At 36.2% G+C, this 17,242-nt stretch overlaps 1 protein-coding gene across 1 annotated transcript in view; it reads left to right on the top strand.

Moving 5' to 3' along the window:
- egln1a (egl-9 family hypoxia-inducible factor 1a) overlaps nt 1-17,242 on the top strand; it is a 29,145-nt gene that overhangs the window by 2,207 nt on the left and 9,696 nt on the right. The window contains exon 2 of the mRNA XM_084391291.1: nt 14,784-14,903. Coding sequence (XP_084247417.1) covers nt 14,784-14,903 — 120 coding nt within the window. The remainder of the gene's footprint in view (nt 1-14,783; nt 14,904-17,242) is intronic.

The raw sequence follows: 17,242 nt of genomic DNA, 5'->3' as shown, positions 1-17,242 counted from the left end.
TAGGAAAATGATACTTTCAGCACAGAAAATTACAGTGAATATTTATATTCAGATTTTTATGTTACCCTCGTAGTACAGTGGTCTAGTTGAGCAGTTTGCACACTGTAAAGATGATCACTGCAACATAAGCAGTGATGGCAGTACCTAACCTGAAAAACCTTTGTGCATTAGCTGGAATACCGTGCATGTGGCGTTTGTTGTGCCTGTTAGAGTAACACTTTCGCTTTTTCTTGGTCATTTGAAAAACTGCCTGTAACATTAATAACAAGGTCATAGATTTGGTTGCAGGGAGTGCATGAACTGATAAAAGGATGCAACCTTGAATGAAATGCAAGTCTGCATAAATGTACAGTGCATATAGGTGGGTCAATATTCTTAAGATTTGATATAATAAACGCAAACAAGAGACTCTAAAGAAAGTCTAAATCAGTACCCGTTTCTACGTATGTTCTACCTCCGAACTTGCCATGACAGCCGATGCAACGGAAAAAAAAAATATATATATATATATACTTCTCAGATAAAGCAGTTTGGAAGTCAAACTTGTGCAAGTCTTTTTATTTTTTCTATGCTCTCATGATGATATTCTACCACTCTAAAGTCTAAACACACTTGACTGAATTTGTTTTTCACGGTCATTTCATACATGATTGTGTATAAATACCTCAATATTATCACATCTAACATAAATATATATATAGATATTTTCTAGAATGATAATTTTTTATCAAGCTTGTATATTTAAGTTCAGTAATTTCACTTAAATTGCAATGAAAATGACCTATTAATTGTCATTTAAGTGAAATATACTTAACTTAAATATACAAGCTTGATAAAAATTATCATTCTAGAAGAAAATTTCAGATGGCACTTAGAGGCTTTTGCATCTGAACTCTTCATATATATATATATATATATATATATATATGCATACACACACACACACACTGTATATGCATACACACGTACATACATACACACACAAACTTTTATGTTAGATGCATTTGAAAACACTAATATAAACAGTGTTTTTTAATGCATGAGTTGGAGAAGATAGTAAAGAAAGAGCAACACCTTCAGCAGTTTAACAGCATGTTTTGATCACCACATGATTCCATACTTGCATTTCTGTAAGAGTTTGATGACTTCACTGTTATTGTAAACTGTGGCAAAGAGCAAGAATAAAGTGAGTGGGTGTTAAGGCCACATTTGCATTAGTATGTCGCTGTTTTTAGCACATCCGAGCCTCTTGCTGGCCTCAGTTTAACTCTGGTTGCGTGTGACCTCAGATCTCACTGTCCCTGAGCATATCAGAGCGACTGACCCGCGAGACCCACAGACACGGAGTCGCTCGCCCCGCTAAACCCTCCCTCTCTTTCATATTCAACCGTTACAAATGATCATGCAAGTTACCGTGATGTTTAGTGTCTCTGCTTACTACAGTTTCCTTTGCGCTGCTGTGAAGTCCCTCGAAGTAAACACACAATTAAGTTTTGCTGCTGTACCGTGCTCTTTCATAGGTCTGTTGATGCTGTCTTTTTCTCTGTAATTTTACATTTATTTAATTGAGCAAGTCAGGTTTCCAAGGCACATTTTTTATGCACATTTATAATATGTGACCCTGGATCACAAAAACAGTTTTTCTTTTATGCCAAAAATCATTAGGATATTAAAGTAAAGATCATGATCCATGAAGATATTTTGTACATTTCCTACCGTAAATATATAAAACATTTATTTTTGTGAGTGAATGCAGCACAATCGTGAACATAAATGAACAACTTTAAAGGAGATTTTCTCAATGTTTTGATTTTTTTGCACCCTCAGATTCCAGATTTTCAATAGTTGTATCTCGACCAAATATTGTCCTATCCTAACAAACCATACATCAATGGAAAGCTTATGTATTCAGCTTTTATCCAGCTTATAAATCTCAATTTAAGAAAATTGACCCATGTGACTGGTTTTGTGGTCCAGGGTCACATATAGACAACCCAACAGTTTACTTTTTAATTAGATTGGGTTTGTCCATTTTTGACTCAAACAAGGGTTGAAACAACCCAGCATTTTTTGTAGAAATTTCTTCTTTTTTCTTTTCTTTTTTACAATGCTTAAAATGCCTGTTTCTACGTTACAAGTGCATGTTTCTACATCTTTAACTTGGCAAAGTAAAGAGATTAAAACATCTGTCATCTTTAGCTTTGCCAAATCACAGTTTTCTAATCACATTCACTGAGCACATTAAACAGTTATTAAACCACAGTGTAATTTTAGTATCATTGTGTTACTATTATGATTTTAAAAAGAAGAAAGAAACTCATACAGGTTACATCCGTTTAAGTGTAAAATATTGCGTGCTAATGTTGTTCTCATGCTTTGCGTTGTTTTCCAAGGACGGCACAACTATTTGTGTCTTCTCGCTCTCTGCTCTTTGACCATGAATGTCTCATCATTCACGAGTCTGATATTACACTGTACGTCTTTGCCAACTTCATGCATTTTGTTACAGAAATATCAACCCTGCAATGACTTGTACAAGTAGCTTCATCAATGAAGCATTATTTTTCTCATGCTTATGAACACACAGCACTCATTTCTCAAAAATATATACCGGCGATAAGTGATAGATGGACATATTTTACAGTGCAGTCGTCCAAATGACTTGTTCGCTGAGTTATCCAAGTATTTTTGTGTGAGAAACATATTGATTTTTAGGTCATTATTCACTGATAGTCAAATCTCTTTTAAACTTGAATGACCCGTTGAGTACGAGACACACGAGAACCAGCGGTGTTGGACGTTATTGACTTCATCACTGAAGCAAACGTTCATTAAAACTTCTCCTTTTGAATTCCACAGGAGAAAGAATGTCATACGGGGTTAAAACGTCATGAGCTTATAGTTAATGATGCCGACAGCCAGTCCTTTACTGTAACGTGACCTGCTTTAATGGTATGCAGCTTTACAATAGCCTCTCTGTGTACACACTTCATTGTGTGTGTGTGTGTGTGTGTGTGTGTGTGTGTGTGTGTGTGGATCTATGCAAACAATGCTTATGGAGAGAGTCCTGCTTTTACCGACTTTTGACCCAATTTTGCAACGAGTCATGTGGATTTGGCTTTTTTCTGCGTGTGGCTGCATTAAGACCAATTTAACAACAGTCAGTGAAGGCACAGAAAAAGAGGAAGACTTTTAATCACGCAATCTTCTTTAGTGACATTGATGGTTCCGCGAAGAACCTTTAAAGGCACACTATGTAAGATTTTTGGATCAAAATATTCAATAACCACTTAAACAATGCTATTTTGTTGATTTGTGTACTTACATTATCCCACATGTTTCTAAGAATGTTTAAATCCAGAGAAATAAGCGGTTTTAACATATCAATGACATCATACACGCGTTACCCTCGATTTACGACTATATTTTGTAGAAACCATGGAAACACGAAAGACGCTTGAATATGTTTTATCAGACGGGTGAGCAACTGTTTGGATACATTCATCGACACAAAACTAATCATTGTTATACAGCTCAACACAGTTTGTTTGAATTTCGTTTTCTTGATTTACCGCGAGTACCATGTTTTACCATATACTCAACCCAAATCTGGGTCAAATATGGACAAACCCTACCCTGGTAATCCAGAGTTCTCACGAGAGCACAAGTTGAATTTGCTCAGCGAGTTACTCTGATGTCGCGTAATGATGCTCATTAAATATGCCCCTCGATCTGAGCTGCACCAATCACATCGGGTTATCTGATATAGGCGGGCCAGAGGCGAGATGACGACAGCGCTGTGACGTCGAAGTCATTAGTAAACATTGCAAGATGGCTATGGGTGAACACCAGTTCTTTGAAATGGCTTTGGCCCCTACAATGAAAGATTTAGACTTTTTATCTAAAAGAGGAACAGAAGACGTATCGAATCGTTCCTTTGCAAGAAGGGCGTTTTTGCTGTTTTGCCGACCGGATACGGCAAGAGTCTAATCTACCAGTTAGCTCCGCTGGTAGCTAAGCGTATGGGGCTTGTTGTGATTGGTCGTAGTGTTATCCAATTGCGTGCAGTGAGATTTTCAAATGCATGCTTGGTGCCGCCCCTCGAGCTGGCCGATCTTCATCAGTCGACACCAGACCATTAATCTTTCAGATTTAGGTCTGGATTTCCAGGCTAGACAAACCCAGCCGTTGGGTTAAATTTTAATGGTTGGGTTTGTCCATATTTTACCCAAATTTGGGTTAAAACAATCCTGCATTTTTTTAGAGGGTACCTAATATCGATCTAGCTCACTATAGTGTGTAACAAGTGTCTCATATGTTAGACGCCGCCGAGTGAACGCACAGAGTAGCATTATAACATCTTTCAACACACTAGAGATGCGCGGATGGGCTATTATTTCATCCGCAACCGCGTCACAAAACTCATCATCCGTCCGCCATCCATCCGCACCAACGTTTTTGACCAATTTTCAAAACCGCACCCGCCCGCCATCCGCTGATTGGTGTATACATATATTTTTCATTTGATTGGTTCAACCGCCCGCCACCCGCCCGAATTTAATTAAAATATAAATTTTCGTCACGTCATCCGCCCGATCCGCGGTTTTTCCGCGGAGTCCGCGGCTGTAACCGCAAACCGCGCATCTCTACAACACACTCAGATTCATCTAATATGATAAAACTGCGCTGCGTTACCCCACATACGTATGACTGGAAGAAGCAGAAGCGTCTGTGGTTTAATAAAAGCTCAACTGTGTGTCGCACTCATCTCTCATTAGCAATCGCTCAAAAGCAACGTTAATAAATCTTTAATACATTACCGGTCATCCATGAATATGATTTCAGCCCCGAGTCCATCGTATTCTCCACCGGCTGTAGAGGCGAAGACAAAAACTCCCATTATTCTGCGAAATCAAGGCGTCATCAAGCTACACCTTCGTTTTGAATGAGCGACCTCTAGTGGTGAAAAGTTACATAATGTGCTTTTAACATCCACGGAATCTTTACATTCCTAAATTGCAAAAAAAAAATTCATAATCATTTGTTAACAAACAAGTATTCATTACTTCAATGAGCTCTTTGTTTCTGCCTAAAATTATTACGTTGTTTAAGGCGAGACACGGCAGGCAAAAACATCGATTTTCATGCAGTGGTCAGTTTTGAGATTTTGGGCTAGTTTACTCCTTCAATATGTGTTCTTTCAAGCTGCTATAAAGAAAACGTTGAAAATATACATTAAGATGTTTATTTTATTACATTTTGTTTACTTGCAGCAGTAAGTTTCTCCCGAATTTACCAGGAAGTTAGCATTCCAACGCGACACGCCGAGCTCCGTCTGTTCACTGAAGTCTGTCATGACCGGTATCGTTGTAAAGCTCAGAGTCTCCTGCACAGCGCTGTGTAACCCAAATATGGGCATTTCCTTTCTATCAGTAACCAATCGTGAATGTCAAAAGGGGGATTTAAAGCTAACAACGATTTCTCATTTAGAGCTATTTAACTCTTTAACTGCCGTTTTCTCAAAATCAGTTTTTTGTCGTTCTCCAATACAAACATCTCAGCCTATGTAGCACCTGTGTACACCAAACTCTCCAGTTATACACTTAGCAGTATTCTGAAGATATTTTCAGAGGGATTTGTTAATAAATCATTCCTGGCCTGATTTATGTGACATTTTAATACAAAAAAATGTTTAAAATCTATTTTTTAAGGCTATGGACAGTATATTTTGATTCCCTAGGTAATGAAAGCATATATCCTGAAATCCCTTTGAGTTTTTATTTTCATCTTGTGTGTAAACAAAATGAAAAAAGAATTTTGCACCTGTCTTTATCATATGTTCAGATCTATCTACCGAAAATATATGCAAAATCGTGCATATTTAATGAGATAATGCATAATTTGCATAATTAAACATACACATTTCTAAAACTTGTAATACATTTTTTTTATATACTTGTGTAAGTAATCAACTGAGGAAGTTTCATGGTGATATCTATTATTTAAAAATGTTACCCTATTCACCTGTAGTGTCTCGCCTTAAATTAATACATTTTTAGCTAACTGTGATTTTGTAAATGTACATTTCTGAAATACATAACTTAGCATTTTCGCACTCATAATTTAGCACTCATGCATTTTCTGTAAAGCTGCTTTGAAACGATGTGTATTGTGAAAAGCGCTATACAAATAAATGTGAATTGAATTGAATTGCTGCGCAAACCTGCTTTAGGAACCTTTATTTTTAAGAGTGTGGGTTTGGTGATCTAATGCATTGTTTAAATGTCTTTTGCATGTTAAGCTGTTTGATTGTGAGTTCCCGAGGCAGAGATCCAAGATCCGTCTTGAGAAAAGAGTGTGTTGTTCTGGCAGTTTGCAGCTGTAGAGGCGAATAGGAAAAGAGGATGCCGGAGGTGCTGGTGTCATGGTGGGAATGCCAAACATCTTAAAGCATAATCACTCAACTTTCTCCAGTTAATAGAAAGGTAGACCCAAAGCCCTTCTGACTCAATGTCTAGACGTCTGCGAAATGCTTATCACAAGATCACATACATGTACGGTTAACAGAACCAAGGGTTTCTGAGAGAAATGGCATGCTTATGGTTGATTAAATATGAGCAGTATTGGACTCTCAAGAGCCAACATAATCATTGCCTGGGTCTCAAAATATTACTTTATTTGTCTAGGTCTGGGGTTATGATCTCAGACAGCACATTTCCTGAGTGTTAGAGGGGTTAATTATGTTGGCAAGAATTCATTGGCTCTGAACTGATCAGTGGCTCAGATTTGGCTCATTTCATTTCTTCTATACCCTTTTTTGAACGTGCACAGACGATCATTATTTCATGCGCCATCGATTTGATGCACATCAGTGTAATATTGTTTGCATTTTTTTCATGACAACTAATGAAATTAAGTTCAAACGACAAACTACACTGAGTTAGAGGAACTTAATTTGTAGCATAAACACAAATTTTTAAGTTCATTAACTAAAAAAATTACTACACTGAAACAAATTTGGTGTAGAAACAACTTTCGCTCAGGAATTGCTAATAAATGTCAACAAACAATAACAAAGACATTTGAGTTAAATGTGAAATTTGACATAGAAAAACTTAAATAATATTAATTTAAGGTTCTAAATTGTATGGTACTACTAAATCATATTTATGCAGTAGTTATAATCCGTTTATTGAAAATGAAATTTCCAACTTAAACTGTCATAAATCTTGAATTCTTGGTCTCTTTTTTTTTTTTGTTATGAAAACATTCTGAAAAGGTTTTTGTATGAAATATATATTTTCCAAAACACGTTTACTCTAAAAATGCATGAAAATCAAAGCCATATATCTAAACAAGTTGTGTTCCCAATTTGTGGTTGATATCTCAAAAAATGAGCTTTCAGTCAAGATTTTGTTTGGGCGCAGTACCGAACGCTTCCACTAGATGAAATGTTCCCCATTTCCAATGCACTTATTTTTGAATGTGACGATTTGTTTCTTTCAGGGCCATTTAACGTTTACGAATCATGTCCATGATTTTTTTGTGTTTGTTCACCTGTGCCAAAACCTTTACCAAGTTTCATACCACATAAAAAAAAAAAAATAATAATAATTTTTGGTCAAAAATTACGAAGAGCACCCGAGGGTTAAAAGGTTATTAACCAGTCATATTTTAGGGTTAGGACTGTGTTCCTGGTCTTGACCAACAATTTTCCCTCTGATTTCCGGGATAGATGAGGGTTAGGGATTGTATGATACTAAAGTTGTTCCAGGATTATGGGTTATTCTCACTTTGCTAGTGTTTGCTTTCTTCATCCTCCTTTTCCTTAAATTCTGTCCCGAGGGTCTGTGTGTTTGATATCATCACTCTAAAATATATCTAACACATATATATGTACTATATCAATCATCAAAGGGATAGCGATAGTTAACCCAAAAATGAATTCTTCAAAATATCTTCTTTCAGTTCAGCAGAAGATAATACAATATAATAGTTTCAGATTTTATTCTGACATATTTTCCATTTTTAGGTGAACTATCCCTTCAAGCACTAGTTTCTCAGTTTCTTTTCCTCAAGCCTCCAAGTTTTGTCTTAAACAAAAAAAAAAATGATGCAAATAATATGCATAAGTTTTTATGCATCATTTAAGTAAATAAATAAACTAATAACTGTTATTTGTTTTATACAAGGAAATGTACAAGATTTGAAATGTATGCAGTGCCCTCGCTGACTTTTGAGTGCTAAGTTTCTCAGTTTATTTATTAATTTATTATTATTACGTTTACATGATTTATTTTTGGAGTTTTGTTCGAGTCAGCGAAGGTTACTGAGAGTGTGCTTCGTATCGGACACAAAAATAAACAGTGGCGCGAGTCTCCGACTCTGTCAAACTTCTCTTATCAAACAATCAAACTAAATATTATTGTTTCAATAATCAGTTGTTTTGGAGGAGCCGAAAAGCTTTGATTGTCCATAAAATGGTTTATTGGCAAAACAAATGCCCTTTTCCATCTGGCAGCTGTTTTTCAGATTAATAATGTCGAGTTTCATTTGTTGAGCAGTGACACGTCCTCATTCATTTGCTGGTCGAGTTTGAATGTGACTTTGAGTTAACAAGTCTTCCAAATGCATATATCATATATGTGAAGGATTTGTGCAGACTTTGTTGTTTTCTTTTTACATTAAGTAGTCAGTGTTGTTCAGTAAGATATTTTCCTACGACATCTCAAGGCTGTCAGAGACGTCAATGACAGCATTGCCCGCAGAAATGCACCATGCAACAATTTTAACTCTAACCACATTTGCTATGAAAATTAATGCAATTTGGAATAAAACAGTATGCATGAGCTTTAGGCAGATCATGACTTGCAAACAAAGTATATGGTGAGAAAAAAGTATTTTTTCTGCAATGCAATTAAATGTAACTCGACACCCTTGCCTCATTTAGTATGCGCGGTTCTATGAATATGCAAATGAGCCCCGCCTCCACTCGCTCAGCTCAGAGATCCACTGGTTGACGATCACACGTTGATCTGATTGGTTACAAGGTAGTTTGTGACGTCAGAAACACCAGCGATTTCAAAGTGTGTGTTTGAGACTGTCTTTGGTTCACTGCAGTTTTAAGGAGGAAATACTCAGCAATGGTGTCGACTTATGAACTTACACATGGTTTGTCTTAAAGCACATTAAAAACACCACATAGACACATAAACAACATTAAAAGCTGGATTTGTTTACCACAGGGTTATTTGGGGAACCAAAGATGGCCGCTCTACATAGATCTGTCCGTGTGAACACGCTTCAGTAATGAGGGATGCTGCTGTTGGGGTTTTTATGGTTCGTAGGGCAGGAACTCTGATAATATTCGGACATAGTTTTGAAGCGGCTGGAATGTAAACAAAAGCCCTCAGCGTCCGGATCGCCTGTTAATGAGGCCGTAGAGGAACGCGGAAGAATGACAGCGCTAGTATACGGCAACGGCCTCTACACACACATAAACACACTTACAGTAAGGCTGAGGTGTACGCTATCTCACACACACATCTACTGTACGAGAGCCAGCTGCTGAAAAGCTCCGGCACAAGCATTGAGGACAAGGACATGCATCGGCATTTCTGATGGGCAAAAGAACCTCGTTTGGAGAGTAAAAATGCTTTCTTATTGAATGCATTACTTGGAAAAATAAGTACCTTACCAAATACTAAATTAATGCATGTTGAATGAATGAAATATTGATTTCAGCTGCAGTATAAAATGTAGTCTAGGGGAGACCGGGGGCTGTACAGTTGCCCCTGCATGTGGAGGCATGTAACATTTGACTTGTGTATCCGAATATTTCAAACGGTTTTTGAGTAATAACAACATGACCAAAGTTTGTTACAATTGCCCCAGTCGTCCCTATAAAATTCATCAATGCCTTGTTCGACCAATCAGAATCAAGTATTTCAGACTTTAATGCAAGTTTAGAAAAAGCACACTGAATTTGTTGATTAAGCTATTATTTTTTAGTCATTTAACAAGTATTAAACTCGTTAATTGAGATTTATGTCATTTTGAACACGGTAAAAAAAAAAGTTGCATCAACTTGGATGTTTAAGTCATTTCAACTTAAATTAGGCTACATTAAACTGACTGATAAGCGAAATGTCTGGTATTTGTTGATTTAATTATAATTTTTTTTCACCCGAATAATTTACGTTAATACTTTCTAAATTATTAAAAATACTTTTTTTTTTTTTTTAATAGTTGATTTGGTGTTTTTATATTCACCCCCCAAAAAAAATCTTGTTTTGTGTACTTTTAAAAATTGAAACTCATTTAGGGAAAAATATGGAATTGTACATTAAGCTATTATCTTTAATCACTTAGTGAAATTTGGTGGGGGTTTTTTGTATTATTTAAATTATTAAATATACCCAAGTAATTAATATCGTATTTTTAAAAATGAATATTTTGAATAATTTTAAAGTGATGATTCATGAAGTGAATTTGTTGATGAATCCGTTCACACACACACACACACACACACACACACACACACTCTCTGCTGAACTTGTCTTCAGCTCCTTTTGTTTTCAGGAGTTTTTACGGGAAGTGTGTGTGGAAAGACATGACGGTCTGTGTGTTTTTGTTTAGTCATTTGGTTTTGAAGTCAAACCCCTCCCACACACACTCGCCTCGTAACTGACCCACAGCGAGAAGAATAGATTTCAGCAACACTGAGCTAAAGCTGGGATTTATGATCACTGTTTCTTTAGCACTAGTGTCCTGTTCTTCTGTGGGCCAGAACACACACTTTCTTACGCAGTGACAAATACAGTCAAACCAAAATTTATTCAGACACCTTCAACATTTCTCACATTATCCCAGTTTATTCGCTATAGTTTAGAAAATGGGAATAAAATGACAAGAACTGATATTTCACTGGTTTTGTCCATTAGACTGTCTCACACATGAATTATGTTGAATATCTGTCAGCTGTTAAATTTAACTACACAATTAGATAATACCAGTTTAGCTCAACCAATCACCAAGCAATGCTTCATTTTGTTCAGTCTGTGTGTAAAAAGAGCATTAGCAATTAAAGAAAAAACACACAAGCAAAACATGATCAGGTCGAAGTGTCTGAATCAATTTTGGTCCCAAATTTGTATACAATTTACTGGTAGTCACTGTATGAAGGATTTTTGAGTATAATATGTCACAGTGTACTTTATTTTGCTCTCCTCACTTACATAAATGAACTATGGTGTCCTGCACACACTAGTAAAACAATATATGGTGTCTGAATAATTTTTGGTTTGACTGTATGTTTAATCATCTTGAGCCCATCTCCTTGAGACGAGAGGGGGGGCGAGAGAGAAAGAGAGAGAGAGAGAGCAAGGGGTGGGGGGAGAGAGAAAGAGAGAGAGAGCGAGAGAGGGGGGACAGAGAGAGAGCGACAAAGAGAGAGTGAGAGGGGAGGCAGAGAGAGAGAGAGAGAGAGAGAGAGAGAGGGTGGGGGAGAGAGTGAGTGAGTGAGAGAGAGAGAGAGAGAGAGAGAGAGAGAGAGAGAGAGAGAGAGAGAGAGAGAGAGAGAGAGAGAGAGAGAGAGAGAGAGAGAGAGAGAGAGAGAGAGAGAGAGAGAGAGAGAGAGAGAGAGAGAGTCCCTCACGCACTGCACGTAGCAGGATCATTAAAACACAGCTTCCTCTGGCTTCAGGCCAACAGCATCCGGGGTTCACATCAGTTCATCTCTGTTTCTCTCACACATGAGGTGGAGGTTTGGCCTCAGATCGAGTCTTCCGTGAGGGTTGAAGCACGACATGTTGTGACGCTCAGGAAAGGATTGCCAGGGTCCAGCCCTCAGACCTCCTGCAGTGTGTGAGACTTGATCTGCACCCATGCTATCCAAACCTATAAAGGCCAATGCAATTACTTGTTGTACTGACTTAAAATGATTGAATAAAAAAATATATATATAATTATATAACAAAATATATATTTTTATATTTGAGCAAAATGATTTCCTCTAATTAGTAACTTTTTAAAAAAGGATTTATTAATCATTAAAAAGTGAAATGTTATGAAATTAAATTAAACTTGACTTATACATTCAAAAAAGTAAATTAAATAGATTGATTTTTCTTGATAAAATTGTATATATTGTACACATTATTTTACTTTTTTATTTATTTTTGCATAATCACCTAAATAATTTAAATCTATAAAAAAAACATGTATTTTTAATCATTTAAAAATCATTAAACTTTTTAACATTTAAGTATTTTTAAATTTATAGAGTTTTTTTTACTTATTTTAGGGTTTCATATTTGTATTGAATATTTATTTTTTAATTAAAAAATGTAAAAGTGTATTTTTAATCATTTAAAATTCAGTAAACTAATTCAATTAAAAAAAAAACAATTATCAAAATTGTAAAGTATTTTTACATTTTGGTAGTATTAATAGACTTAAATATAGGCTTAAATAAATAAAATAAAAAATAAAATAAAAATATATATATATTAGTGTTAAATATTTGTATTGAATTTAGTTTTTTTTTTATTCACCCGAATAATTAAAAACTTTTTTTTTTATATATTCTATTCTATTCTTTTTTATATATATATATAATTTAAAATATTTAAAAAAATATTTATACATTTTGGTAATATTTGTATACGGACTTAAATTTATTAAATTAAATTATTATTATTGTTTTAGGGGAAATTATTCACCCAAATAATTGAAAAGTAAAAAAGTAAGGACTTTCTCAGTCCGGTTTGTAATAGTGAGATCAACTGATAACATGTGAGCCAAGAGTAAATTAAAAAAATGTTTTGTTAAGAAGCAAGTCTTGTGTTTTTACTCAAGCAAATCTGATCAAATGCCTTCATGGGTTCTGAAGAAAAGCGTTTTATTAATGTTCACTCAATCTTAAATCCTTCCATATTGTAAACAAGGGACATAAGAGCAGAAGTAAAGGAAACTGAGATGGATGTTTTCATTCTGCAGGACTGGGATGTTTGTTGCTATAATAATATGTGTAGAATGTGGAAAAACTTGCGTCATTTCTGTTGTGAGGCTTTGACAATGCTGGTTTGGGCTGAAAACATCCCTCTCAACACGTTCACATCATCACATCTGTCCCAGTATTTGAACTGAATGCCACATCCCTCCATATGACCATATGAAGCTTTGCTTTTATCCTAAACCACTTCATCTGAAGTCCACATCTTAAAGGGATAGTTCACCCAAAAATGAAAATTAGCCCATGATTTACTCACCCACATGTCATCCTAGGTGTATATGACTTTCTTCTTTCAGACGAATACAATGTGAGTTATATTAAAACATGTCCTGGCTCTTCCAAGCTTTATAATGGCTGTTTCTGTTTTGAAGACCATCAAAGTGCATCCATCCAACATAAAAGTGCATCCATCCATCATAAAAGTGCATCCATCCATCATAAAAGTGCATCCATCCATCATAAAAGTACATTTATCCATGATAAAAGTGCATCTATTATCATAAAAGTGCATCTATCCATCATATAAGTGCATCTATTATCATAAAAGTGCATCTATTATCATAAAAGTGCATTTATCCATCATAAAAGTACATTTATCCATGATAAAAGTGCATCTATTATCATAAAAGTGCATCTATCCATCATATAAGTGCATCTATTATCATAAAAGTGCGTCTATTATCATAAAAGTGCATTTATCCATCATAAAAGTGCATATATTCATCATAAAAGTGCATTTATCCATCATAAAAGTGCATCTATTATCATAAAAGTGCATTTATCCATCATAAAAGTGCATATATTCATCATAAAAGTGCATTTATCCATCATAAAAGTGCATATATTCATCATATAAGTGCATATATTCATCATAAAAGTGCATCCATCATCATAAAATTGCATATATCCTTCATAAAAGTGCATTTATCCATCATAAAAGTTCCTCTATCATCATAAAAGTGCATATCCATCATAAAAGTGCATTTATCCATCATAAAAGTGCCTCTATCCATCATAAAAGTGCATATCCATCATAAAAGTGCATCTACCCATCATAAAAGTGCATCTATCCGTGATAAAAGTGCATCTATTATCATAAAAGTGCATATATCCATCATAAAAGTGCATCTATCATCATAAAAGTGCATCTATTATCATAAAAGTGCATCTATCCATCATAAAAGTGCATCTATCCATCATAAGTGCATCTATTATCATAAAAGTGCATCTATTATCATAAAAGTGCATTTATCCATCATAAAAGTGCATTTATCCATCATAAAAGTGCATCCATCATCATAAAATTGCATATATCCTTCATAAAAGTGCATCCATCCATCATAAAAGTGCATTTATCATCATAAAAGTGCCTCTATCCATCATAAAAGTGCACATCCATTATGAAAGCGCATTTATCCATCATATAAGTGCATCTATTATCATAAAAGTGCATCTATCCATGATAAAAGTACATCTATCCATCATATAAGTGGATAAATACACTTTTATGATGGATGGATGCACTTTGATGGACTTCAAAACAGAAACAGCAATTCACTGCCATTGGAAGAGCCAGGACATTTTTTATACAACTCTTTAATATCTTTTAATATAACTTTTGGTGAACTATCCCTTTAAGAGTGTGTGTCATTAGGGGCGCACAATCTGTTGTAACTATTTTCATTAATGTTGCATTTATGATATTTCAGATCTCAATACTGATGCTTGCATATCAAAATTCTGACTATTTTCTCTGTTTTGCTGACAGGCAATGGTGGCGTGTTACCCGGCTAAAGGCACTGGATATGTGCGCCATGTGGACAACCCAAATGGCGATGGGAGATGCGTCACATGCATATATTACCTTAATAAGAATTGGGATGCCAAGGTAAGTGAATCATCTGTAATTCATTGCATCCTATTCTTTTTTTATGATACATAAAATATAAAAAAGACGCATATACCTACAGTGTGTGTATTCATCCATCCCAATACCATTGCATCCTATTCTGAAGAGTTTGATATGAAAGATTGTCTGGCTTTGCCATGTTTCAAGCATGCTTTATCTGTATAAGCGCTACAGAAAGTTGACATGACTCTGACAGTCGGCATGAATGGCGAGCGACTGCATACGTGCCAGTAGGCCTGCTTCATTTCGGCCTAATCCCATTAACCTCAGAGATTGTAATCTCCAGAGAAAACCAGGAGGAGAGTTACTGAAAGCGCTTACCGAGTCAGGGAAATGAGGCACGAGACTCATTACACTGGAAAACGACTCGCACATGAATCGTGCAATTAATGCATTATACCTTTTAAATATGTTTTTTTAAAGATTGCATAAATGTCCTGTCGCACAATGTTTTTGTATACCATGCTCGTTGACTATAGTTCGATTTCGTACATAAAATCCACCATATTAGTTGCTTGGTTTTGACTCTAACCTGCTGCCCTGGTCCTGTTTTCCTCTGATGGTCTACGTCAGAACGGAGGCTCACTATTGGCCAGCATCACACACATGACCAGCGTCAGCCAATAGTGAGCCTCCGTTCTGACGTACAACCCAGAAGCGCTGCGCTGTTACACTACGTGAACTCACTCAGAGAAACACAGAAGAAAATGAAGAGTTGAATAAAGTCGTTATTTTTGGGGGGTTTTGCACACACAAAGTATTCTCGTCGCTTGATAAACTCTGTAGTCACTTGGACTATTTTAAACATTGTCTTTACTAACTTTCTGTGCCGGCAAGTTTCAATAACAGAGAAGCCTATGGAGGAGTGAGACAGCTCTCAGATTTAATCAAAATATCTTAATTTGTGTTCTGAAGATGAACGAAAGTCTTACGGGGATGAACAACATGAGGGAGAGTAATTACTGACAGAACTTTCATTTTTGGGTGAACTAACCCTTTAATAAGCTTCTTCAGCCTTTTGGCATGTCCAGTTTTAACCCCGGCACACTACGGCGTAAAACAGGGCGCTAGCGACGACAGACTGATAGAACATGTGAAACACTTGCTACACACTTTGAAGGACCTGAGTCTTCTCAAGAAGTAGAGTCTGCTCTGGCCCTTTTTATAGATTGTTCCGGTGTTTTTTGTCCAGTCAAGTCTGTCATCGATGTGGATCCCCAAATACCGATAGGAGTCCACTGTCTCAATAGCCCTATTCGGACGGGACTAGTTTAACATGGAGAGGAGGGGTAAAGACATAATCACCAGAGCTTCTCTGTGATTTTAGTCCCGTCCGAATGTGCATCTCAGTGATCATTACGGACAATGTCAGTGAAGATTACAGCAACTTTTACCTTCAGTAAAAAGGTCCGGAAAAATGACCTCAGGTGATACTAATCCTGTGCGATGTAGTGTACACTACATCCTTATGCATCGCTTTCTGCCAGGACTTTTACAGGCTTTTCCCAAATCACTGAAGTGACGTCGACGTCCGGGTTGGCGGTAGAATTAGCCGTCAGGCAAGTGTTATTTAAATAAACTCCTGATGTACTTACAAACTTTCCAATGCCTCGTTTTATGAGTACAGAACCTATTTGTACTACTGTAGAAGTTTGGTGCCATTCTATGCATTATTAGTGAGGTAATTTACGAGATACAGACTTGGATCCGTTAGCGCCTGCACTAAACCATCCGGCTGATATCTCTAAATAAGCTCTAACTTTAATAATGTTCAACCAAGGGAATAAAGGCTTCTGGGGGGTGTTTGGCTCGAGGTCATGGTGCAAAGGACCCTCGGTTGATTTTACTCCGAACCATCCCTTTAATGCTCTGTGAACTAACATGAACAATCAATGAACAGCTGGATTTTTATTAACTAACATTAAGAAAGATAAACAAATACTGTAACAAATGTATTGCTCATGGTTAGTTCATGTTAGAACCTTATTGTACAGTGTTACCAAAAGATCTTACTGACCCCAAAACTTTTAAACTTGTAGTGTACGTTGGTTCAGTGATGTTAAATAATGTTTTTCACTTGAATAAAACCAGTTCATTTAGATGTTACCACTTTTTCCAGTGTAGAAAAAAATAGCTGACATCACAGCATTTTAAAGTGTACTTCCCTGATGATTTTGCACTTTTGTGCTTGGATGCGCATGCATTGGTGAGCAGTGTGAAGCGTGTGCTCAGCTCCCTGGAGAGAGAGAGAGTGTGTGTGCATGTGAGCAGTGTGTCGTTCGTGTGAAAGGTACATATTCTCGCACCCTCGGCGAACA

Source organism: Rutilus rutilus (assembly GCF_951802725.1).
Source record: "Rutilus rutilus genome assembly, chromosome: 20".
NCBI lineage: Eukaryota > Metazoa > Chordata > Actinopteri > Cypriniformes > Leuciscidae > Rutilus > Rutilus rutilus.
This window is presented reverse-complemented; position numbering and strand designations above follow the sequence as displayed.